The sequence below is a fragment of the Rhincodon typus genome, chromosome 10, assembly GCF_021869965.1.
Source record: "Rhincodon typus isolate 14 chromosome 10, sRhiTyp1.1, whole genome shotgun sequence".
Classification (NCBI taxonomy): Eukaryota; Metazoa; Chordata; class Chondrichthyes; order Orectolobiformes; family Rhincodontidae; genus Rhincodon; species Rhincodon typus.
In genome coordinates this window covers 70,037,666-70,064,417 of record NC_063341.1, presented here as the reverse complement: position 1 = coordinate 70,064,417, position 26,752 = coordinate 70,037,666, and the positions used below count along the sequence as shown (strand labels likewise).

The window sequence follows — 26,752 nt, the reverse complement described above, 5'->3', positions numbered from 1 at the left end:
ATGTTAGGGCAGCAGAGACAATTATATGAATTTGACAAGCTACAGTCTGGATATAATCTGAGCACAGCAGTGATGAGGTTCCAAAAAACCTTCATCTTGGTGCTTAGCTATCTTCTGTGTGGTTCTGTTCTAAAGTGTTCTGGGATAAAGCTGGAGAATAATGGATATAGAGACATAGTTATTGCCATTAACCCTCAAACCCAACATAATGAACAGCTAATTGAAAATATTCGGGTGAGTTATTGAGGTGCTGTCTGTAGTGAATTAATTATTTTGTTTTGTTTTATGTCCTTTTATGTTAAATTTAATATTTAGAATTCAGAATTTGCTGATAGGAGAGGGACTAAAGAAATATATCTTTTTTGTTTAGTGCTTAACGTATTTCCACATCTCTTCCAGGTATACCTACATTGAAGAAGTTCTGCTTCTCTGTTCTGAAGAAGGGTCACTGGACACAAACATTAACTCTACTTTCACTCTACAGATGCTGCTAGACTGGCTGAGTTTTTCTAGCAATTTCTGATTTTGTTTCTGATTTCTACCATCCACTGTTCTTTGGGTTTATAAAATGATATTCTTTTCTCTCTCACCATTTGATGAATGAAGCAAGCTGTTTTGATTTTAAACCTGGGTTTTTGCTTTACAGGAAATAGTGACTGCAGCCTCCTCCTACCTTCACCGAGCTACCAAACAGCAAGTTTATTTCGCAGATGTGAAAATCCTGCTGCCTCTAACGTGGCCAGTTGGTTCCCACCCGGTTCAGAGACCGACGACTCAATCCTACGAGAAGGTAAGGACCCAGTTGTGAAGAGTAACAATTACCTGGAATCTTCTCCTGCTCAGCTGCTGGGGCTTCACAAAACCCATCCACAACTGAGTGGGTTTTATTTTGCACCACTGGTGTAGCAGCAGCAACTCCAAGGCAATTTTCAGACAATCTGAGGCTCAAGAAAGATTTCCTTGAGTGTGTTTGCTAAACCCTGGAGGTTATCTGTGACTTAACAGCTCACAGGGAATACCTTCTATGTGAACTAAAGCAGGCTTGTGCTTTGCAATAAGCAGGATTCAGTAACTGAACAGAATAATTTTCCTTTCTATTACGCAGCATTCGAGAATTTACACTGGTATGTTGGGGATTGAGTTTCACAATCCTGTCTGTTCTAGTCTGAAAAGAATACATTTGCTGTTCAGAATATGATAACTTTACCAGAGTGTTAGATTTAACGTAGTGGTCAGACTCGTCTTGTACACCTCAAAATGGATGATTATTTATATGTATTACTGTTTTTTCTCTTTCCTCCCTCTGGGATTCTCTTGAGCCAATTTGAAGTCCTAAACCAGAGTGATTAACTAGTGCAAGTGAGAGGGTTGTGTGATTCTGGAGAACAGATGAGCCTTTTGAGATTTAGGAAGCCTGCAAAGTAGTTTTAGTGTCTAGGAATAACGGCAGGAGGCTGGTGTGGAGATGGTGTTATTGGAGGGCCACATGGATGGCGAGAGCAAGAGGTGATACAGTCTGAGTGCACTGTTCGCAGCTATGGTGGATATATTGGCATAATGTAGATGGTTTAGAACGTGCAATGTTTATATATTACCACATCTAACACCATACTGTTCCCTCAATGCAGTCATTTAATTATCAGCTCAAGTTCCATGTTCAGATAGAGTCATAGAGGTGTACAGCACGGAAACAGACCCTTCGGTCTAACTCGTCCATGCTGACCAGATATCCTAAATTAATCTAGTCCCATTTGCCAGCATTTGGCCCATATCCCTCTAAACCCTTCCAGTTCATATACCCATCTGATGCCTTTTAAATGTTGTAATTGTACCAGCATCCACCACTTTCTCTGGCAACTCATTCCATACATGCACCATCCTGTGCATGAAAATGTTGCCCCTTAGGTCCCTTTTCAATCTTTCCCCTCTTAGATACATGTCGAAATCAACTCCATAAACTCCGTATGCAAAGCCATTAAGAATATCTAGCCTATTCCAAAATAAAGACGGACAAAGAAATTGTCAAGCAATTATTGTATTTTTCATTCACTCGTGGGATGTGGGTGTTGCTGGCTGGTCCAGCATTTAGTGGCAGTCCTTAACTGTCCTTGAGAAGGTGATGGTGAGCTGCCTTCTTGAACCACTGCTGCCCACTTGGGATTAGTAACAATGCTGAGATTAGTATCTCAGCACCTCAAATGGATGATTAGTACAATGAGGGGGAAGACAGAGCTTTGAACTAATTATTGCAGGGAATATACATTTGAAGGGAAGTTTTAAAATCAAAACTAGGCAAAGATTAAGGGTTGTGAAGAGGCGAATGATAATCAAAGGGTGACAGGAAAGGATAGAAAATATATGCAGAAGAATACATCACGAAATGGAAGCAGAATAATTAATAATGATGAAAAGTTTATGGATTTTTAATCTTACAGCATACAGCATACAGCATTAGTAACGTGTAGGTGGTAGCCTAGTGGTTTTACTGATATAGTATTAATCCAGAGATGCAGTAATGGTCTGGAACATGGGTTCCAATCCCACCAGGACAGATGATGGAGTTTGAATTCGATTAAAAAGTGAAGAATTAAGGATTTGATGATGACTATGAAACTGTTGCTGATTGCTGTGGGCTTGACACATCTGGTTCACCCATGCCCTTTAGACCTTAAGACATTGGAGCATAATTTGGCCACTCAGCCCATCGAGTCACTTTATAATTCAATCATGGCTCAACCCCATTCTCCTGGGATGGAAGCTGTCATCCTTACCTTGCCTGGCCAACAAGTGAATCCAGACCCACAGCAATGTGATTGTCTCTTAACTGCCCTTCCCTAGTTGCTCATGAGAAGTTAGTGGTGAGTTGCCTCCTTGAACTGCTGTAGTCCATGTGGGTAGAACCACAATGCCATCAGTGAGGGAATTTTGAGATTTGGTGCAGTGAAAGTGAAGTAATGGCAATATATTTCCATGTTAGGATGGTGAGTGACTTGGAGGGGAATTTCTAGGTGTTGTTGCTCCCATGTATCTGCAGTCCTTGTCCTTCAGGATAGTAGTGGTTGAGGGTTGGAGGAGCTGTCTAAGGATCTTTGGTGAATTTTTGTAATGCATCTTTTAGATGGCACGCACCGCTGTGACTTGAGTGTCGATGGTGAAGGGAGTGGATGCTTGTGGACGTGGTGCCAATCAAGCAGGCTGCTTTGTCCTGGATGGTGTTTTGAGTATTGTTGGAGCTGCACCCATCCAGGCAAATGGGTGCACAGATGGTGGACAGTCTTTGGGGAGCCAGGAGGTGACTGATTCACTGCAGGATTCTGAGCCACTGACTTGCTGTTGTAGCTACAGTATTTATATAGCTAGTCCAGTTCAGTTTCTAGTTAACGGTCACCTCAGGATGGTGATAGTGGGTAATTCAGTGACAGTAATATCAAGGGGCAATGTTTAGATTCTCTCTTGTTGAAGATGGTCATTGCCTGACATGGATGTACAAGCATTCTAGGCAGTTCAAAACAGACTCACTAGGCATGGTCCTGGAATCAAGAATGGTTAAACAGGTTAGAGTTCTGAAGAATGATGGGAGTATTCTTATTGAAACACGCAAGATTCTGAGGGGCCTTGATACGTTTAGATGTTGCTTCCATTAGTGGGGAAGCTCAAATTAGTTCCAGGTTAAATGAACATTTGTTTAAAACTGAGTGTGAAAGAATTTCTTCTCTCAGAGGGTAGTGAATGTCTGGAACCCCAAAGAGTTGAGGAGGCTAGATCATTGAAATTGTTTAAAGAGGAGGTATTATAGGGAGTTGCGGGCTATGAGGAGCTGGCATTAAAGATGTGTTGAGGTCTGGGTCAGAATAGCCATGCAGTTGTTGAATAACGGGGCACGTTTGGGGGTTGGGGGGTAGGGGTGAATGACCTAATCCTGCTCCTATGTCTTATGTCCTTTTATTCTTATGAGGATGGTGACAATTACATCCCATGAGACAATAACTTTTAAAAGAAAGGTTACATTTGTTTGTAGTCAATAAGGAAAATCAGCATTTTCCAATTTTGTAACACATTATTAGTTCCTCAGCCACATGGGAAATGAAATCATCTATTTTGGATCTGCGAGGACAAATGACTAATTCTTCTGTTTTTAGCACCATTAGTTTATGGTGTAGCATTGGAACTGAGTAAATTTCCTTCCCCTTTCACAACTGGCACACCATACAATTAAACCAAACAACAAGGTTCCTCATGGTAGACTAGTTAGCAAAGTTAGCTCACAGGGAATAGAGGGAGAACTAGCCATTTGGATACAGAACTGACTCGAAGGCAGAAGACAGAGAGTGGTGGTGGAGGGTTGCTTTTCAGACTGGAGGCATCTGGCCAGCAGTGTGCCACAAGGATTGGTGCTGGATCCACTGCTTTGTGTCATTTATAAAAAATGATTTGGATGTGAACATAGAAAGTACGGTCAGTAAGTTTGCAGATGACACTAAAATTGGAGGTGCAGTGGACAGCAAAGAAGGTTACCTCAGAGTACAATGGGATCTTGATCAGATAGGCCATTGGGCTGAGGAGTGGCAGATGGAGTCTTATTTAGGTAAATGTGAAGTGCTGCATTATGGAAAGGCAAATCAGGAGAGGACTTATATACTTAACGTTAAGGTCCTGGGAAGTATTGCTGAACAAAGAGAACTTGGAGTGCAGGTTCATAGTTCTTGAAAGTGGAGTTGCTGGTAGACAGGGTGGCAACGAAGGCATTTGGTATGCTTGCTTTTATTGGTCAGTGCATTGAGTAGAGGAGTTCAGAGGTCTTATTGCGGCTGTGCAGGACATTGATTAGGCCATTTTTGGAATACTGTGTGCAGTTCTGGTCTGCCTGCTAACAGAAGGATGTTGTGATACTAGAAAGGGTTGAGAAAAGACTTACGAAGATGTTGCCAGAGTTGGAGGGTTTGAGCTATAAGGAGAGGGTGAATAGGCTAGGGCTATTTTCCATGGAGGTCATCCTGAGGGGTGACGTTATAGAGGTTTATAAAATCATTAGGAGCATGGATAAGGTGTATAGCCAAGCTCTTTTCCCCAGGGTCGGGGAGTCCAAATCTAGAGGGCATAGGTTTAAGGGGAGAGGCGAAAGATATGAAATGGACCTAAGGTGCAACCTTTTCAGGCAGATGATAGTGTGTGTATGGAATGAGCTGCCAAAGGAAGTGGTGGAGGCAGTTATGATTACATTTAAAAGTCATCTGGGTGGGTACATGAATAGAAAGGGTTTAGAGGGACATGGGCCAACTTCTGGCAAATGGGACTAGATTTATATAGTATATCAGATCTGCATGGATGAGTTGGACTGAAGGGTCTGTTTCCATGCTGTATATCTCTATGACTCAATGGCTGTATAACTGTTTTGACTTGTGGAGCAGAATCCAAAACCAAGTGTTACAAATAAAATACAGTTAGTAATAAACACAGTCAAGATTCCAGGAGAATCATCTTACCCAAAATATTGGGGAGAATGTATAACTGTGAGGGTAATAGCTTGAGTAGTAGATACTATACGGTACCTGAGGAAAAAACCAAAAGCACATGGAGAGTCCCATATAGCAAATTTAACCCCAATGATAATAAGCTTCCAATGTTTATCAATCTTAAAATTAAATCTATCAGTTCAAGTGTGTTACTTGCACCTTACATGTGAAACTCACTATCACTGGGCTAGATGAGGTGAATATTGCCATCCATTTAAGGGGAAGCTAGATAAACAAATAGGCAAAAAAGGAAGAGAAGGTTATGCTGGCAGGGTTAGACGAAGGAGGCTCACATGGAGCATGAGTGCAGGTATAGGGGTGGTTAATGGCTTAACAATATTATTGCTGGACTCTTAATCTGGAGACCCAGGAAATGTTCTAGAGACTTATATTGTTCAAAGCCCAATACAGCTGATGGTGGAATTTGAATTCAATTTTTAAAAATCCTGGAATCAGATGTCTAATGTTGACCCCGATTATTGAGAAAACCCAATGCATTCACTTGCCTGGTCTTACCTGGCCTTACCTGGTCTGTACTATACATGAGTCCAGATCCACAGCAATGTGGTTGCATCTTAACTGACTTCTTGGCAATAAATGCTGTCCTAGCCAGCGATGCCCACATCCTGTGCATGAATGAATAAAAAAAAAAGACAAATGGAATGAAATTGTCTCTTTCTGTGAACTACATTCTATGTTCCTATTTTCACTGAGTCAGATTAGATGGTCAACAACCAGAAAGAACATGATCCTATTTTTAAAAAAAATGTACTGTCCAATAAAGAATGAACAGCCTATGTACCTATCTTTAGAAAATAACCGTAAATTCGTCAGTAGTTAAAGGAGGACAGACCAATCTTTAGCTGCAAAAACAAAGTTGCTGGAAAAGCTCAGCAGGTCTGGCAGCATCTGTGAAGGAGAAAACAGAGTTAACGTTTCGGGTCCAGTGACCCTTCCTCAGAAATTTAGCTAATTTTGTCAAGGGTAAGAATCGTTTAAACTTCTGGGGTCATGAACTGTACATTGCAACATATGAATACAAATTATTTTATGATATTCCACCACTCCTAGCTGAACTTTTCTACTTATAACAGTCTTTAATCTCTGCACCAATTATTAAATAGTATTTGTGCCCTTAACATCCCACAACCCTTTTCCCCTAAAATATTTAATGTAATAACTAAAGAGATCAGTTTACGAAATTAAACTACCAATACAGGGACTTGCCAATTGGGAGTGCACATCACGACTTCACTCCTCATAGATGCCATACATGATATGGGAAACTTATTAAATGGATTTTTGTCCCAGTACATAAGAAAAACCACAGGCAATGCATTTCAAACATCCAGTTCTTGTCCTTATTTTTAAATCACTCCATGACCTCCAGCCCTCCTCAACTCCAGCCCCATAACCTGTCAGAATTTCAAGGTTTGACTAAGTCTGGCTTCTTGAATACATGCAATTTTAATTGCTCCGTCATTTGCAGCTAAGTCTTCAGCTGCCAAGACCCGCAAACTCTGAAATTTTTTTCCTTAAACCTCCCTATCTAGTGAACTGACATAATATCTCATTTGGCTCTATATCACGTTTGAATTAATAACATTCCTGAGCAGCATCTGGATGTATTCCCCTCGACTAAACTTGTGATTTCAAAGTACATGGGAAGGCAGTGACCTAGTAATCCACAACCCAAGGCTAATGGCCTGGCTTGACAGTTTCAAATCCCATCGTAGTAAATGGTGAAGTTTGACTTCAGTTTTTTTTTAAAATTCTGGAATATCAAATATTGTTCAAAACCCATCTGGTTCACTGATATCACCCTTACCTGATCTGGTCTACATGTGATTTCAGACCCTCAGTAATGTGGGAAACTCTTAACTGCCATCTTAATGGGTAAACTCTTAACTGGCCTCTTAACAGGCGCCAATTACCAGCTCAGATCAAAAGCAGGCAGGAAGTGCTAGCCCAACTAGCAATGCCCACATGGTGTGAATAAACCTGACAAAATATATAATAATGTAAGTTGCTCTGAAAAGTGAGTTACCTTATGTGTAGTGCACAGACATGTATTAACTTTTTGGAAACAGGCCCTTTGGCCCAACAAGTCCACACTGCCCCTCTGAAGAGGATCCGACCCAGACCCATACGTCTACCCCCACCCCCACCCCTACATTTTCCCCGTCTAACTTAAACATCCCTGGACGCTATGGGCAACTTAGCACGGCCAATCCACCTAGCCTGCACTTCTTTGGACTGTGGGAGGAAACCCACGCAGACACGGGGGGAATGTGTAAACTCCAGACAGACAGTCACCCGAGGGTGGAATCAAACTTAGGTCCCTGGCGCTGTGAGGCAACTGTGCTAACCACTGAGCCACCGTGCTGCCCCTTGAATGTCTTAAACTCCGTATTATCTGCTTGAACCCTCGTGGCCAAGTGGTGATTTCACAGTGAATGAAGCAAGCAATTGTTGACTGAAAAACTTAGTCTAACTACTAATTATGGTACGGTATTTTATGACTAAAAGGTAGAGGTCATGGAGTTTAGCTTACACACTGTGATCTCGAGGAGAAAGGGTAATTTTCTTTGGTTGTTATGATGCCTGAATGGTTGAAATAAGCAAGTTCAATAATTACTTCTGAAGAGAATTGGATTAATTCTGCCTTCTTGAACCACTACAGTCTATTTGATATGGTAGACCCACAAGGTGAGTTGCCTGCTCAAGGACCTAGCAGAGATATGACAGGCTGAATGGCTTTCTTTTGTGCTGTAATCTTTTTATGATTCTGTTTCGTTTTCAAAGTGTGCATTAACTGCACATCTTTTCTAAACTTTTAGGGTGTGAAAACACAGGTGTAGTCATTTACAGGACCAAAACAGGAATATACCTGTTGCATGGGAATATTGGGGCAGAGGGTGGGGTCTTAAAAAGAGACAGGCTGTTCCTAGGCCGTGCCAAGTTATCAGGCTCTCTTATAAAATCTCTCAGACAATGAGTCGTGCCCAGCAGCTATAATAACACGATAGAGCTGCTGACTACATACTAACTCTATAACTAACATAACCATAATAGTTCAGATTTTATGACATTTCCTTTGCAGGATGTGGGCATTGCTAAATAAGCCAGCATTTATCGACCACCCCTAATTGCCCCAGACGTGGCAGTGGTGAGCTGTCTTCTTGAACTGTTGCACTCACAGTGCTGTTAAGAAGATAATTCTAGGGTTTTGACACAGTGACAATGAAGGAACAGAGATCTGGTTCCAAGTCCTGCCTGTCTAGCCTCTTTGGGAAATTACGTGTGTTTTTCTGTGAAAACAGAACTAAAGTAGCTCTTTCATTACTGTCATTTCCTTGATCACTGTTCTTCATGTTCAAGTATCTTGGGGTGGCACGGTGGCTCAGGGGTTAGCATTGCTGCCTCACAGAGCCAGGGACCTGGGCTCGATTCCACCCTCGGGTGACTGTCTGTGCGGTGTTTTCACGTTCTCGCCGTGTCTGCGTGGGTTTCCTCCGGGTGCTCTGGTTTCCTCCTACAGTCCAAAGATGTGCAGGCTGGGTGGATTGGCCATGCTAAATTGCTCATGGTGTTCAGGGATGTGTAGATTACAGGGGTTTATAGGGAGGAGGGGTCTGGGTGGGATGCTCTGAGGGTCGGTGTGGACTTGTTGGGCTGAAGGGTCTGTTTCCACACTGTAGGGATTCTATATATATATATATTCTATAAGTCAGGATGGTATGTGGCTTGGGGGAAACTCATTGGTGGTGTTAATCCTGTCCTTGTAAGTTGTAGAGTTTGCAGGTGTTAATGCTGCTGTTGCAGGAGCCTTGGTAAGTTACTACAGGGTCTCTTGTAGATGGTGCATGCTGTTGCAGTTGTGCATCATTGATGAAGACAGTAAATGTTGAAGGTGGTGGAAGGGGTACTTTGTCCTGGATGGTGTCAAGCTACTTGAGTGTTGGTGGAGCTGCATTCATCCAGGCAAGTGGGGAGTATTCCATCACTAGTTAGGAGGTGACTTACTCCTTGCATAATCCCCAGCCTCAAGTCTACTTTTGAACCTCCTATTTATGGCTAGTCCAGTTCACCCTTCCCAGGATGTTGATGTTGGGGATTCAGCAATATAATGACATTGAATGTCAATGGGCAATGCCTGGATTCTCTCTTGTTGGGTGTGGTCATTGACTGGCAATCATGTGTCATAAATGTTACTTATTGCTTATTAGTCCAAACCTGAATGTTGCCCAGATCTCATGGCATTTGAACATAGACCAAATCAGTATCTGAGGAGCTGCAAATAGTGCTCAACATTGTGCAATCATCGGTGAACAACCCCCCTGATGGACGAGAGAAGATCATTTATTAAGCCTGAAGATGGTTGGGCTCAGATCACTGCCCTTAGGAATCCCTGAAGTGATGTCTTGGACCTGAGATGATTGACTACCAACAACCACAGCCATCTACCTTTGTGCCAAGCATGACTCCAAACAGTGGAGTCTTTGACCATGATTCCCATTGACCTCAGTTTTCCTAAGGCACTTTGGTGCCATTTGATGGGGAGGGAATAGCCTAGTGGTATTATCGTGAGACTATTAATCCAGAAACTCAGCCAATGTTCTAGGGACCGGGTTCGAATCCTGCCTTAACAGATGGTGGAATTTGAATTTGATTAAAAAAGAATCTGGAATTGAGAATCTACTGATGACCATGAAATCAATTTGGGAAAACCCCATCTCATTCACTCATGTCCTTCAGGCAAGGAAACCTGCCATTCTTACCTGGTCTGACCTATATATGACATCCCCCCCACAGCAATCTGGTTGATTCTCACTTTCCTTCTAAAATGGCCCAGCAAGTCACTCAGTTCAAGGGCAGTTCAGGGCAGGCAATAAATACTGGCCAGCCAGCAACACCCATATTCCACGAGGGAATTTTAAAGAAACTATTGGTCAGAACTTAGTTCTATGTCAACAGCAGATGCCTTCACCTCCTCTCCGGAGTTCATCTCTTTTGTCCATGTTTGGACCAAGGCCGGAATGAAGTTAGAGGCTGAGTACACCTGGCAAAACCCAAACTGAATGTCAGTGAAAAGATTAGTATTAGGTGAATGCTGTGATAGAATTGTCAATGATACTTTTAGACGTTACATTTCAGTTCAGACTTGCACAATACGAGCCAAAGTTATGACAGCAGATATCAGATATCAACAGATTCTTACATCCGTTGCCTTTTCCTAGGCTGATGTGATCATTGCTGAACCAAACCGTAAATACGGAGATGACCCATACACCCTACAGTATGGCGGATGTGGTGAGAAGGGACGGTACGTTCACTTCACACCGAACTTTATACTGAACAGCAGTCTGGTTTCAGTTTATGGACTGAAAGGTAAATCATCTGAAGTAATTTAGAATGTAGAAGCATACGCTTTACGCACTGACTTAAGACTGCTAGCTGGTAAACATGTTCCTAGCTGATACTCATGAAGGCCTTGAAAATTAACACAACAATTGTTATGACAATGAGGTATGATGAAGGCAAAATTATTATCCAGCACCTATTGTACCAGGGATATGTCAGTTGATCAAATATTCCAGTTGATCAAGAAGATCACATCAGCAATATAAAAATACACGTTCAGTAATGCAGGGGATTTACACATCACTGTTATACTTTATTTACAGCATAAATCAATGAAGTGATAATGCAACTTTGCCTTAAATAAAATTTACCAGAAGACAGCTTTTCTCACTCACACCCTCAACTGACTACTTGCACATCGCTGAGATTGTGATAATACAGTAAACTTCCAGTATTTGAGGTATATAATTTTTCCAGTTTATTGAAAGTAATGGCTCATGAGGTGCTGGTTAAAACAATGTGTGCTTGTTGGATCTTGGTGGAAAAATTAAAAACAATGCTACAAACAGAGCAATACCCTTTCTAATTAGCTCCTCTCCCTTTATTTCAATGGAACACAACTTTACACCTAAACCTTCTGAGATACCAATTCTATCCGAAACTCAGAAATGTTGTGCCACCAACATGGGGGAGCAAAACACTGATTTCTCTTGTGAAGTCACAAAAGAACTTCACGCCATGGGGTGTATTTTGTATCCATGAGTGCATAATGCCAATGTTGAAACTTTCAAAGCACAATTTCTTTTTTTTTTGCAGAAAGTGTATGAATTGGTTTCATTATTTCAATCAATAATGCTCCTGTTTCTACAGATAGAGTATTTGTTCATGAATGGGCTCATCTTCAGTGGGGAGTTTTTGATGAATATAACGAACTGGTGCCCTTCTATTTTTTTAATAGAACCATTGAAAAAAACGGGGTAAGACAACACTGATTGTACTATTCTGCTGACTGAAAAATGTCTCTCGGGTTTTCTGGATAACATACGATGCCCATAGGATAACTATCTGTTCTTCAATCTGCTCCAGCAGATGTGTTGACACAGTTCATACAGCAAATTGTGCAAGCAGTAAATGTTGCAGTAAATCATGAGGAAGATCGGACTTGTGTATCTGTCATCAAAGATGATGAAATTCTGCCTTACTACCTAGCATTGGAACGTAGAAACATAAGAACAGGTGTAGGCCATTCAGTCCTTCCTGCCTGTTCCAACATTCAATGAAATCATGGCTGATCGGTGGCCTAACTCCAAATACTTGCATTTGGCCTCTATCCCTTAATACCTTTGCTAAACAAAAAATTAACAATCTCAGATGTAAAATTATCAACTGATCCAGCATCCACTGCAAAAAAAAAACAGGAAGAACTGCGGATGCTGTAAATCAGGAACAAAAACAAAGTTGCTGGAAAAGCTCAGAAGGTCTGGCAGCATCTCTGAAGGAAAAAACGGAGGTAGAAATGTTTCTTAACATCTTTCTTAAATGGTCTGGCTCTAATGCTCAGACTATTACCCCAGTTCTAGAATCCCCAACCAATGGATGTAACTAATCTTTTCTACCAAGTCCTTTCCAGTTTTTAATTGTGCAGTGTGGACTATCAATACATATATATGGTTCCTCACGCTATTTTCCAGAGATCCTTTTTCTGGGTAACTCAACTGACCATCTAAGACAGGAGCCATTTTCTTTTATTTTAGTCAGGGTGTTGTGAAAAAATATTTCAATATCTGTAGTGACCCGATGCATTTAAAGAGAATTTCAAATTTCTTGTTCGTAACTCTATTATTCACAATCCTCAGATTGCATTAAATGATTAAAAAGAAACTAATGACTAAATATTATCTTTTTCCTTTCAAGTTGATTTGTAAGACCATAAGACCATAAGATATTGGAGCAGAAATTAGGTCATTCAGCCCATCGAGTCTGCTCCACCATTCAATCATGTTTTTCAAATAAGTTTTTCAACCTCATTCTCCCACTTTCTCCCCAGAATCTTTAATCCCCTTGACAATCAAGAACCGATCTATTTCTGTCTTAAATAAACTCAGTGACTTGGCCTCCACAGCCTTCTATGGCAGTGAATTCCATAGATTTACCACTCTCTGGATCAAGAAGTTACTCTTATCTCTGTTCTAAAAGGTCTTCCCTTTACTCTAAGGCTGTGCCCTTGGGTCCTAGACTCTCCTACCAATGGAAGCATTTTCCCAACATCCAATCTGTCCAGGCCATTCAGTATTCTGTAAATTTCAATTAGATTCCCCCTCTTCCTTCTCAAGTCCATCAAGTATAGTCCCAGAGTCCTCAAACATTCCTCATATGTTAAGCTTTCCACTCCTTTCTCGTGAACGTCCTCTGAACCCGGTCCAGGGCCAGTACATCTTTCCTGAAATATGGGGCCAAAAACTGCACACAATACTCCAAATGTGGCCTGACTAGAGTCTTATAGAGCCTCAGAAGTACATCCCTGCTTTTATATTCAAGTCCTCTCAAAATAAATGTCAAAGTTGCATTTGCCTTCCTAACTACTGACTCAACCTGCAAGTTTACCTTGAGAGACTCCTGGACTAGAACTCCCAAGTCTCTTTGTACTTCAGACTTCTGAAATTTCTCCCCATTTAGAAAATAGTCCATGCTTCTATTCTTCTTACCAAAGTGCATGACCTCACACTTTCCCACATTGTATTCCATCTGCCACTTCTTTGCCCACTCTCCTAACCTGTCCAAATCCTTCTGCAGCCTCCCCACATCCTCAATACTACCTGGCCCTTTACTTACCTTTTTATCACTGCAAACTTCGCCAGACTGCCCTCAGTTCCTTCATCTAGATCATTAACGTACAAAGTGAAAAGTTGTGGTCTCAACAATGACCCTTGTGGAACACCATTTGTCACCAACTGCCATCCTGAGAAAGACCCCTTTATCCCCACTCTCTGCTTTCTGCCAGACAGCCAATCTTCTATCTATGCTAGCACCTTGCCTCTAACACCGTGGGCCCTTATCTTACTCAGCAGCCTCCTATGCGGCACCTTGTCAAAGGTCTTCTTGAAATCCAGGGAGATAACATTCATTGGCTCTCCTTCGTCTAACCTGCTTATTACTTCCTCAGGGAATTCTAGAATAATGGCTCTTTTTTAGTTACCACACATCTTACTCTACACAGAGTTTCAGTTCTTATTGCAAACAGCTTACATTTGCTCCCAATTTCTACTGCACGGCTTTCCAATTTTATTTTCCCAGCCAACTTCTAATCCTAAAACTATTTCTCATTTTGAAAGCAACCCAGTAAACATCTTCCATCAGTTCCAAGTTAGGTAAATCTTCCAGCCTCGTTTCAAGTCCTCAAAAGCTTGATCTTCATTCTGACTATAATCTTCAACTCATGTGCTGTGCAGTGAATTATAGAGTCAACATTTTATCACATCTGGTGCAGGCCTGGCTGTTTCTATCCCTTTCTTTCTTCCTTTCCATTAGCTGCATACCACATATGACAAAACTGCAACTTCCTTGTGTATTTGTGACATTCTTGAATTCATAAGGAAGCCTGCAACCTGATCTTTAAATAGCTTTACATACTTTCTCCCCCATGGCAACAGGAAATATGTTAGTTTTGCAAGTGCGTAGAAATGAAAATTCATTTTCTTTGATCCCGACTGACTTTTCACCTTAGAAGTAAATGTACAATTTACAGAACACTTTATTATAACCTGACATTTACTTTGGGAGTCAGGATCTATATATTGTAGTTTCCAAGGTGACAGTCATTGGTCCAAGACTAAATACCTTGGACATTCTTCTCAATAATTCGCCCAGGATTACTTCAGTACATGTTACATGATCTCTTTGATTTACCTTGCCTTTAAAGCTACAGTCCTAAACTATAATGATCTTATAAACCAGATACAGTCCTCCAACAATGATGTTATAAACCTGACATTAATAACATGTACATATGGTACTTAGACAAATATGTGGAGCAGCAATCCCGTTTAAAGGAATTTCAGCCTTAGCTTATCCAAATAAACATGTTGGAGGGAAAATTATTGAAAAAGATTCCAAGAAACAGCATAAATTATCATTTAAAAAGGCACAACTTAATCAAGGATCATCAGGATGGATTTGTTCAGGGATGGCTGAATCTGACTAACTAGGTTGAATTGTCGAACACGTAATATGAAGGGTTTATTTGGTCAATGTATTCGCTGTGGTCTCCATGGGTTTTTGCAAGGCTTTTGGCAAAATTTCACATGACTTTTCAGAAAAGTAAAAGTTTATTTGGGTCCTCTGAACAAGTAAAAAGTTGGATGAAAACTTAGGTCTATGGGAGAAAATGAAGAGCAATGATCCAAGCATATCTTTGTGACTGGAGATAGTAGGAACTGCTGATGCTGGAGTCTGAGATAACAAGGTGTAGAGCTGGATGAACACAGCAGGCCAGGCAGCATCAGAGGAGCAGCAAAGCTGACGTTTCGAGTCTGGACCCTTCTTCAGAAATGAGGGAGGGGAAGGGGGCTCTGAAATAAATAGAGAGGGGGAGGCGATGATAGAAAATGGATGGTGGAGCAGAAAGGTGGAGAGAAGACGGACAGGTCAAGAGGCGGCGATGAAGCCAGTAAAGGTGTGTGTAGGTCGGGAGTTGGGATGCGGGTTGGTCAGTGAGGAGGGAGGGTCGGTTAGGTGGCAGAAAAGACGGATAGGTCAACGAGGTGGGGACGAGGAGGGGTCTGGTCTTGGGTTGAGGTCAGACTTTACAAGTTTCAAAATTTCCCCACCCCCGACCTCATCCCAAGACCAGCACCCGCTCTTGTCCCCGCCTCCCTAACCTGTCCGTCTTTCCTCCTACCTACCCTCCCCTCCCTCCACACTGACCAACCCCCATCCCAACTCCTTACATACACTCACCTGTACTGGCTTCATCCCCGCCTCCTTGACTTGTCTGTCTTCTCTCCACCTATCTTCTCCTCTATCCATCTTCTATCATCGCCTCCCCCTCTCTCCATTTATTTCAGAGCTGCTTTCCCCTCCCCCATTTCTGAAGAAGGGTCCAGATCCGAAACGTCAGCTTTCCTGCTCCTCTGATGCTGCCTGGCCTGCTGTGTTCATCCAGCTCCACACTGTGTTATCTTTGTGACTGGAAGCCTGATGTCAGTGGGTTTTACTAAGTCCCTTACCTTTCATGACATGTATAAAAGATTCAGACTTAAATGTACTGGTTATTAAGATGTTTCTACTTGGTATCAAAAATTGGCCCCATATTCAATGTTGAATGAGCAAACTGTAAACAGCAGGAAATATAAATGGATTAGTCAGGTGGGTAGAAAAGTGTCAAATGGCGTTTGATCCAGAAAACAGAGAGGGAATGCATTTACAGGAGTGAGGAAAGTGAAAACAAGGAAAAGGAATATATAATAAACGGTAAATTACTAGTGTAGGAGGAAAGAGTAGCATTAGAGTGCATGCTCCCTGAAGATAAAAAAAAGGACAGTTGGATAAGGTGGTAAGTAAGATAAACAGATACATTCCTCTATTAACTCAGGCATCAAGTATGAAGTCAGGGAGGTTATGCTGGAGCCATATAAAATACTGATTAGGGAACAGCTCATGTACTGCACATTGTAAAGAGCATATCTTCTTATTTTTCTGTATTTCTGATTGTGGTCAGGAATGGAAAATTGACTGGCTTAAAAACCAAGGTTATTGTTGCTGTATATTCTTATAGCAAATTACCTGGCACTAATTATAATGATAATTACACAGCAATCTGCGCAAGTGGTGGAGAAAGTCCAGTTACAGACGATTTGGAGCCAAGGGGCTGTGTACAATGGAGCTGCAGCTTGGAACAAGTAGCTAATTGTTGCGTGGATGAGTGACCATTTGTTGCTGGCAAAGGCCTTCTGCCTGTGCACAGCGATGTGGCGAGCTCTCAGTTAGCCAAACATTCAGGGCGGCACAGTGGCTCAATGGTTAGCACTGCTGCCTCACAGCACCAGGGACCCAGGTTCGATTCCACCTTCAGGTGACTGTCTGTGTGGAGTTTACACGTTCTCCCTGTGTCTGCGTGGGTTTGCTCCAGTTTCCTCCCACAGTCCAAAGATGTGCAGGCTAGGTGGATTGGCTGCCAAGTTGCCCGCCATAGTGCTCAGGAATGAGTAGATTAAGTGGGTTACAGGGGGATGGGTCTGGGTGGGATGCTTTGAGGTTCGGTGTGGACTTTTGGGCCGAAGGGCCTGTTTCCACACTGTCAGGATTTGATGATCTTAGGAATGAGAATGTTCAAGTCAGAAACAATCACACTTTGGGATGGTTGAAGCTGTATTTCTTCTCTGCAGGAAAAAGCATCTTAAACCCTGAAGATAGCCAATTTGTATCTCCTCATTAATTGCTGTTAGCTATGACTTGAATTAATAAGTAAGAGACCTTTGTAAATGTGAACTAGTTACCCTCTACCTCCTAATAACAAGTAAAAGTACCTTGGTAGGGAAGACAAAGAAGCAGTATTCTGATCAGCAAAAGGATCATCTGAGCAAACCTTCTGGACCTTCTCAGTCTTTCCCTCAACTTGTAACTCTCTACTCTCTGTGTCTCACTGTATGTGTGTGATGAGGGTCGTATTCATAGGTTAGAGTTTTAATGAGTAGAGTTATGTGTCAACTGATCATAATTGTTCATCTGTAGTTAGAATCTATTTATTTGCCATAAGCAGTAATTCTTGTTAAGTTCAAATACCTGGTCCATGCGTTCTGTCAACCGGGATCTAAAACACAGGCACTTTGGGAATTTTGGCTCCTCTTTAAAATTGTTAAACTTTTGCTCTTGTGATGACTCCAATAATAGTGGGGCTTGGTTTCCAGTGTGTTACCCCAGTGAGATGTAAAACAGTTCTGGTAATTGTATGACAGTTAGGATGGTATATACTCAAGAGGGTACAAAGGAAATTTATTGGGATGTTGTCGAGACTGCAGAATGGTGTTCTTTTCTTTGGAAAGAGGAAGCTGTCGGGACATTCAGTTGAGGTGGATATAATTATAAAGAGTGAAGAGTGGAAAGAAAGAATCCCTTAGGAAAGTGGTTCGTGATAATCCTTTCTTAGCAAGGAAATGATGGATGAAAAGTGCTTTGGCGTGGAGAAAATGTTGTAAGTTTCAACCTTAGTGATTTTTCATTGTAGAAATGTTACGTAAAATCAAGGAATTCTCTTTGATTTTTTTTTCCTTTCAGATGTTCAAAACAGATTACAGGACAGACTGCTGATTGCACAGGCAGCTCCTGTTCACCGTGTGACACTGATCCCAAGTCAGGACTGCCGAAAGGGAATTGTACATTTTATCCAGAGAAAAGCCAGACTGCATCCTCTCCAATAATGTTCATACAAGCACTGTCAAATGTAAGTAAAGTCTCTGGGATGTGCATCTCTCCAATATCGCTAACACTCTTATTTCCCAGAACATCCCTGCAAGATCTCCTCAGAATAGTATCGTAGGGTCAACTACCTTCGGCTGCCCATCAATGACCTTCCTGTAACTAGGATGATAGAAGTAAGGATGATTGTACTGTGTTCCACTCCATTCATTTTTCCTCAGCTAACTAAGCATTCAGTAATGCAGACAGTTAACCCTGGATAACATCCACAGTTAGCCTGAATTGTACCAAATCATATTTTTGCAATTCAAATGCCTGGCAATGATCATTTCCAACGAAAGAGAATCTAATCATCTCCCTGTGCAATACCATTGCTGAATTCCTCATGGTTACCGTTGACCCTAAACTGAACTTGTCTAGCCACGTAAATATGAACACAATTTGGAGAGACTCAGTGGTCTGGTAGCATCCGTGGAGAGAAACAGAGTCAACGCTTTGAGTCCAATATGACTCTTCGCCTTTCTCAGGGACACCCTGGTCCACACTTCCTTCACCTCCAACACCTCCCCACAGCCCTACGGTACCTTCCCCTGTAACCGGCGAAGGTGCAACACCTGCCCATTTATCTCCTCCCTCCCCAATATCCAAGGGCCAAAAGAAACCTTCCAGGTGAAGCAAAGCTTGACCTGCACTTCCCACAATCAAGTCTACTGCATTCGCTACTCACAATTTGCTCTCCTCTACATTGAGGAAACGAAGCGTAGACTTGGCGACCGCTTCGCAGAACATCTACGTTCTGCTCACAAAAAAGACCCTGAACTACCTGTTGCCTGCTACTTCAATGCACTACCTTTCTCCCTGGCCAACATCTCTGTCTCCGGCTTGCTACAGTGTTCCAGTGAAGCCCAGCGCAAGCTGGAGGAACAACATCTCATTTTCCGCTTGGGGACCCTACAGCCCTCCGGACTCAATATTGAGTTCAATAATTTTAGGGTCTAAACTCTCCCATGTCCCAGCCCCCCACCCCACACACGAGGCCTTGTTAGCACATAGCCTGCCACTACACACCCCCTGTTGTTAGTCAGTAACAGTCCCCATTAACAACTACTCACCCTCCCAGCCTAATCGTTAGCAACTCCTTTGTCCAACTGTCTTTCTCTCTCTTTGGGCTGTATCCTATCGTTTACTCCCTATCCCACCCATCTCCCTACTTTCTGCATATAAACTGACGTTTTCCCAGCCACCATCAGTTCTGAGGAAGGGTCACCGGACCCGAAACGTTAACTCTGTTTTCTCCTTCACAGATGCTGCCAGACCTGCTGAGCTTTTCCAGCAACTTTGTTTTTGTTGTGATTCTTCCATAGAACTGAATGAGCTACATACATTCTGGATGAGCTGGTTAGAGGCCAGGTAGTCTCAGAATAATTCTGTTAAAATTTCATAGAGCTGGACAGCATGGAAACAGACCCTCTGCCCAACTCGTCCATGCCAACCAGATGTACTAAATTAATCTAATCCCATTTGCCAGCATTTGGCCCATATTTCTCTAAACCCTTCCAGATGCGTACAATTCCTTTAAATGTGGTAATTGTACCAGCCTCCACCACTTTGTCTGGCAGATCATTCCATACACGCACCTCTCTCTGCGTGAAACAATTATCCCTTACGTCCTTTTCAAACCTTTCCCTTCTCACCTTAAACCTATGCCCTCTAGTTTTGGAATTCCCCACCCCAGGGAAAAATCATTGGGTATTCACCCGATCCATGCCCCTCATGATTTTATAAACCTCTATAAGGTCACCCCTCAGCCTCCGAAGCTCCAGGGAAAATTGCTGCAGCCAGTTCAACCTCTCCCTCTAGCTCAAACTCTCCAACCCTGGCAACATCCTTGTAAATCTTTTCTGAACCCTTTCAAGTTTCACAACATCCTTCCTTTAGGAGGGAGACCAGAATTGCATGCAGTATTCTAATAGTAGCCTGACCTATGTCCTGTACAGCTGCAATATGACCTCCCAACTCCTACACTCAGTGCATTGTCCAATAAAGGCAAGCATACCAAATGCTTTCTTCACTATCCTGTCTAGCTGGGACTCCATTTTCAACAAACTACGAACCTGCACTTCAAGGTTTCTTTGTTCAGCAACACTTCCCAGGAACTTCTCATTAAGTGTATAAATGCTGCCCTGATTTGCCTTTCCAAAATGCGGCACCCCACATTTATCTAAATTGAACTCCACCTACCACTCAATAAAAACCGAAAGAACTGCGGATGCTGTAAATCAGGAACAAAAACAACGTTGCTGGAATAGCTCAGCAGGTCTGGCAGCATCTGTGAAGGAAAAAACAGAGTTAACGATTTGGGCCTGGTGACCCTTCCTCAGAACAACCTTGGGAAGGAAGACAAAGAAGCAGCATTCTGATCAGCAAAAGGCTCATCTGAGCAAACCCTCTGGACCTTCTCCGTCTTTCCCTCCACTCGTAACTCTCAATTCTCTGTGTCGCACTGTGTGTGTGTGTGTGTGTGTGTGTGTGTGTGTGAAAATTTTTAAACTTTTACTCTTGTGAGGACTCCAATAATAGTGGGGCTTGGTTTCCAGTGTGTTACCCCAGTGAGATGTAACAAAACAGTTCTGGTAACTGTATGACAGTCAGGATGGTATACACTCAAGAGGGTACAAAGGAGATTTATTGGGATGTTGTCTAGACTGGAAAATGGGGTTCTTTTTTTGGAAAGAAGGAGCTGTCTGGGCATTCAATCAAGGTGAATATAATTATAAATGGCTAAGAGTGGAAAGGAAGAATCAATTTCCCTTAGGAAAATAGTTCTTTCTTAGCAAGGAAGTGATGGATGAAAGGTGCTTGTGGTGTGGAGAAAATGTTGTAAGTTTCAATCTGATTGAACGTTCTGAGGAAGGGTCACCGGACCTGAAACGTTAACTCTGATATTTTTTCTTCACGGATGCTACCAGACCTGCTGAGCTTTTCCAACAACTTTGTTTTTGTTTCCACCTTCCACTCCTCGGCCCATTGGCCCATCTGACCAAGGTCCCATTATACTCTGAGATAACCTTCTTCACTGTCCACTGCACCTCCAACTTTGGTGTCATCTGCAAACTTCCTAACCATACCACCTACGTTCACATCATCATTTATAAAAGTGATAAAAAGCAGTGGGACCCAACACTGATCCTTGTGATACACCACTGGTCGCAGGCCTGCAGTCAGAAAGCAACCCTCCACGACCATCCTCTGTCTTCTACCTTTGAGCCAGTTCTGTATCAAATGGCGAGTTCTCCCTCTATTCCATGTGATCTAACCTCGTTAATCAGTCTACCATGAGAAACCTTGTCGAACGCCTTACTGAAGTCCATTTGGATCATGTCCACTGCTCTGCCCTCATCATTGGTCTTTGTTACTTCTTCAAAAAATCAAACAAGTTAAAGAGACTCGATTTCCCACACACAAAGCCATGTTGACTATCCCTGATCAGTCCTTGTCTTTCCAAATACATGTCAATTCTGTCCCCCAGGATTCACCCCAAAAACTTGCCCACCACTGATATCAGGCTCACCGGTATATAATTCCCTGCATTTTCCTTACCACCTTTCTTAAATACTGGCACCACATTAGCCACCCTCCAGTCTTCCAGCACCTCACCTGTGGCTATCGTTGTTACAAATATTTCAGCAAGGGACCCAGCAATCACTTCCCCCACTTCCCACAGAGTTCGAGGGTATACCTGATCAGGTCTCAGGGATTTATACACCTTTATGCATTTTAAGACATCCAGCATCACCTTTCTGTGATACGGATGTTTTTCAAGATGTTGCTGTTTGTTTCCCCACATTCTCTGTCTTCCATACCCTTCTTCACAGTAAACATTGATGCAAAGTACTTGTTTAGTATCTCCCCCATCTCCTGTAGTTCTACACAAAACAGGCCTTGCTGATTTTTAAGGGCCATGTTCTCTCCTTAGTTACTCTCTTGTCCTTTAATATATTTGTCGAATCCCTTTGGATTCTCCTTAAACCTATTTGCAAAAGCTATGTCATGTCGCCTTTTTGCCCTCCTGATTTCCCTCTTAATTATACTCCTTCTGTCTTTATACTCTTCAAGAGATTCACTCGATCCCTGCTGTCTATCCCTGACATATGCTTCTTCCTTATTCTTGACCAAAGCCATAATTTCTCTCATCCAGCCTTCCCTGCACCTACCAGTCTTGCCCTTCACACTAACAGGAACATATTGTCTCTGGACTCTCATTATCTCATTTTTGAAGGCTTCCCACTTTCCAGCCATCCCTTTACCTACGAACATCCGCTCTTAATCAACTTTTGAAAGTTCTTGCCAAATACTGTCAAAATTGGCTTTTCTCCAATTTAGAGATTTAACTTTTAGATCCAGTCTATCCTTTTCCAACACAGTTTTAAAACTAATAGAATTGTGATCATGGCCCCAAAATATTCCCCAACTAACACCTCAGTCAACGGCCCTGCCTTATTTCTCAAGAGTATGTCAAGTTTCATTTCATTCAAACTTCATTTCTTGCTCCAGATTTCCATGATTTTCAGATTTTATTTCAGATTTCCAGCATCTGCGGTATTTTGCTCTTGTTGGGTAGTCTCAAATTTTGACTCCCCAAACCCTCTCTATCTCTGACAAGGCACATGTCAAATCCATGATGGGCTGCTTCCTGTGTGACTGTAGCAACAAAGTAGCTCAACACCATCAAGCACAAAGAAGTCCACTTGGTCAGTTCCATTGGCCACCTTTAAACATTCACTTGCCCCACTATTGACACACAGCGGTTTGATTGCATACCAGTCACAGGATGCATTGCATCTGTCACTAAGACTTGTTCAACAGGACCTTACACATAAACAAAGGAAAAAGCAGATGAATGATATTGTGACTAAGATTAGGGAGTGCACTGCCTCTGCCTAGTGCCATCACTCCACTGTTCACAATATAAATATATATACTTTACCAGTTACCAATATAGGCAATGATACTTTATCAATCTTAAATTCAGAATACAAAAGATCTATCAAATGAATCTTTAGTCTGTAATAAAGAACAAAATAATTGATTTATTATAAAACAAGAAACTTATTCAAGCAAGATGCAAACACGCAACTGGAAATTTTCAATTATAAATCTTCTAAACAACCATACATACGTCAAATAAAAAATAAATAAAATTCTCTGCAGAGATAAAGAATGAGGATAAAAAGAATAAGGATAAGGCTTTCAAACTGTATCCTGGCATATGTACATCAAAGACAGCCACTCGTCACTGGGGTCCTTGCAGATGTAGTTTATTCTGTAATCACCAAGAAGTATTGTTCGAAAGGCATTCCAGGAAAACAGCTGAAACAGTGTTTGGTTACTACTCTGGTCCTTCAAGAGAGCTTTCTTTGAAAGGCAGAGGATGAAGTGAGTGTCTAACAATCTCAGCAACTGAAGTCCAGACAATATCATGAGAGGTGATAGCCTAGTGGTACTATCACTAGACTGTTAACCCAGAGACCCTGATACCATTCTGGGGACCTGGGTTTGAATCCCACCATGGCAGCTGGTGGAGTTTGAGTTCAATTTTTAAAAAAATCTGGAATTAAGCCTCTAATGATGACCATGAATCCGCCGATTGTCAGGGGTAAAAACCCATCTGGTTCACTAATGTCCTTTAGGGAAGAAAATTGCCATTCTTACCTGGTCTGGCCTACATGTGCCCCACAGCAATGTGGTTGACTCTGAACTGTACGTAATAAAATGCTGCCTAGCCAGCGATACCTTCATCTCATAAATCAAGGAATAAAAAAAAATCAACAGCCATAAATCAAGGCATGTGATGTCCAGTAAATTAAGCCAAGTGTCTTCAAAAGAAGTTCCAATGTGTCATTTAGTGACCTTTTAAGAAAAAGGTCCAGGTATCTTGTAAAACAAATGACTGTCTGCAATTGTTTAAATTCAAATCCTCAAAGAAACTATTAATAATGAGGCATCTTCAGAACAATGGGAGCACATCCACCTCCACGTTCTCCTCAAAGTCCAACACTAATCTCAATTTTCAAAATTATCATTAAGTTTTCATTAAAGCTGAAATTGCCACATGTTACAAAGGGTACACAACACATGCACTGCTGCAGTTTAAGAAGGTGAATTACCATCACCTTCTCATGGGCACTGAAATGCTGCCAGAGGTACCTATACCCTCATATGTGGATAAAAATAAATAGTCCCACCAGGCCTAACGACTGCTCTCCCATTAGACTGAGGCAAAGTGTGATGGTTTAACGAGAGAGTATCCACAGCTCAGTTGAGGGAACAAGGTTGTCAAGGACAGTCCTTCATGGAAACCTCAGCTAGTGAAGGAATCGAACCTATGTTATTGGTGTCACTCTGCATTATAAACCTGCAGTCCAGCCAGCTGAAATCTTTGTATGGGCAGCACTTTGATGGAGACATGCAATTTCATAGAATCCCTTCAGTGTGAAAAGACACCATGCAGCCCATCAAGTTTGCACCAACCCTGCACAGCATTCCACCCGATCACTGGAACCCCATTTGCCATGACCAATCCATCCAGCCTGTACATCTTTGGACTGTGGGAGGAAACCGGAGCACCCAGGAGAAACACACATAGACACGGGGAGAACATGTCACCTGTGGCTGAAATAGAACCTGGGGTCCCTGGTGAATGAGGCAGCAGTGCTAACCACTGAGCCACCTTGCCATCTCCCTCAATTCCTGAGCATCACTTTCCCCTTCTTAGCTGCAGATTGGAAGTGTTTCCTCTTCAATGGAGTGACAGCTGTCACCTGCATTTTCCACATCTCCAGCTTCCTCCTGCAGGCGACACAGAGCCGGCCCCTTGAGATTGATGATAATGTACAGTTTGGTGTCTGTCGCTTATCAGATGCCATTGTCTGGGGAAAGGCAGTACGCAACATACAATATTGAAGCATTTGACAATTTTGTCCTTTTCTTGGTTAAAATGCATATCAAAATGTTATCAACAAATTCGGGATAAGTTTTAATCAGCGAGAGCAGTTGTAAACTTACATTGTGGATTCCTTCTTTCTCTGGATCTGTGATGTATCCTCGAGAATCAATGCAATATCGATCCGCTGAGCTTCACAATGGGCGGGTGACAGCTCTGACAGTATCCTTCCTGGCTATGAAAGGTAAAAATAACCCATCGCCATCCCAATCTATCTACAGCCTGATAACCTGTTGCATCATTTTATTTTCTTTTTAAAAACGTCCAGGTGACTAAATTCTGTGACGACAGGACTCACAATTCTGAAGCACCGAACATGCAAAACAAAATGTGCAACTCTAGGAGCACTTGGGATGTAATCAGCAAGTCGCAGGATTTCAGAAACAATCGCTCATCTTACAGTGGGTCAGTGACACCAACCTTCACACTGCTACAGGCTAAAGACCGTGTGCTCTGCTTAGTCCTTGATGTTTCTGGGAGTATGGACTTGGTAAGACTATTAGTAAAGTTTATTTCACAGAAAGCACTGAATTAGACACAGTTTTGTGCTGTTGTGTCACTTTGCACAGCAAGCTGGAGGAGGTCCTATGCTGGATATTTGGAAATGAGTAGCTCATCTCCTGACTCCTAAATCCTGTCTGTCATCTACAAGGCACAAACTAGGAGTGTGACAAAATACTCTACCTTTTATAGCAGGCAGTGGTGTAGTGGTAATGTCAAGGTGGAAACATAGAGAACCACACTAATGCTCTGGAGATATGGGTTCAAAGGGGAAGGGGATGGCCTGGTGGTATTATTGCCAGTCTATTAAGGCAGGAACTCAGCTAATGTTCTGGGGACCTGGGTTCGAATCCCAAAATGGCAGATGATGGAATTTTAATGTAATAAAATAAAATCTGGAATTAAGAATCTCCATGAAACCATTGTTAGTTGTTGGAAAAAACAACAAACAATCTGGCTCACAAATGTCCTTCAGAGATGTTAATCTGCCATCCTCACCTGGTCTGACCAGGCCTACAGAAATGTGGTTGGCTCTCAATTGAGCACTGAAATGGTCTAGCAATCCACTCAGTTGTATCAATCACTACAAAGTCTCAAAGAAACAAAACTGGATGGATCACCTGTCAATGATCTCAGGACCAGAAAAGGCAAAAGCAGAAACAGCCCTGTTGAACCTACAAAGTCCTCCTTATTAATATCTGGGGGCTAGTGCCAAAATTGGGAGAGCTGTCTCACAGGCTAGTCAAGCAACAGCCTTGTACAGTCATACTCTCTGAATCATACGTTCCAGACATTGTCCTAGATACCCCTATTACCATCTGTGGATATGTCCTGTCTCACTGGCAGGACAGGCCCAGCAGAGGTAGTTGCACTGTGGTATACAGTGGGAGGGAGTTGCCTTGGGAGTCCTCAACATTGACTCAAGACCCCATGGAGTCTAATGGGTTCAGATTAAACA

The 26,752-nt window shown here is 42.2% G+C and overlaps 1 protein-coding gene across 1 annotated transcript; it reads left to right on the top strand.

Annotated features, from left to right (window-relative positions):
* On the top strand, nucleotides 1–25,778 carry LOC109913806 (calcium-activated chloride channel regulator family member 3-like). The gene is made up of 6 exons (XM_048601548.1): nucleotides 1–234; nucleotides 647–790; nucleotides 10,754–10,904; nucleotides 11,748–11,854; nucleotides 18,150–18,315; nucleotides 25,562–25,778. Exons 1-5 carry the CDS (start codon nucleotides 1–3, stop codon nucleotides 18,180–18,182), a joined length of 669 nt encoding a protein of 222 aa, XP_048457505.1. The 3' UTR covers nucleotides 18,183–18,315; nucleotides 25,562–25,778.
* Nucleotides 25,779–26,752: the final 974 nt, after the last annotated feature.

What these genes read in the sequence shown, in the direction of transcription:
- LOC109913806 (XM_048601548.1), top strand. Translation starts at nt 1, where the DNA reads ATGTTAGGGCAGCAGAGACAATTATATGAATTTGACAAGCTACAGTCT. An exon ending in CGACTCAATCCTACGAGAAG is followed by an intron (nt 791 to 10,753) that starts GTAAGGACCCAG and finishes GCCTTTTCCTAG; the next exon opens with GCTGATGTGATCATTGCTGA. An exon ending in GAACCATTGAAAAAAACGGG is followed by an intron (nt 11,855 to 18,149) that starts GTAAGACAACAC and finishes TTTTCCTTTCAG; the next exon opens with ATGTTCAAAACAGATTACAG.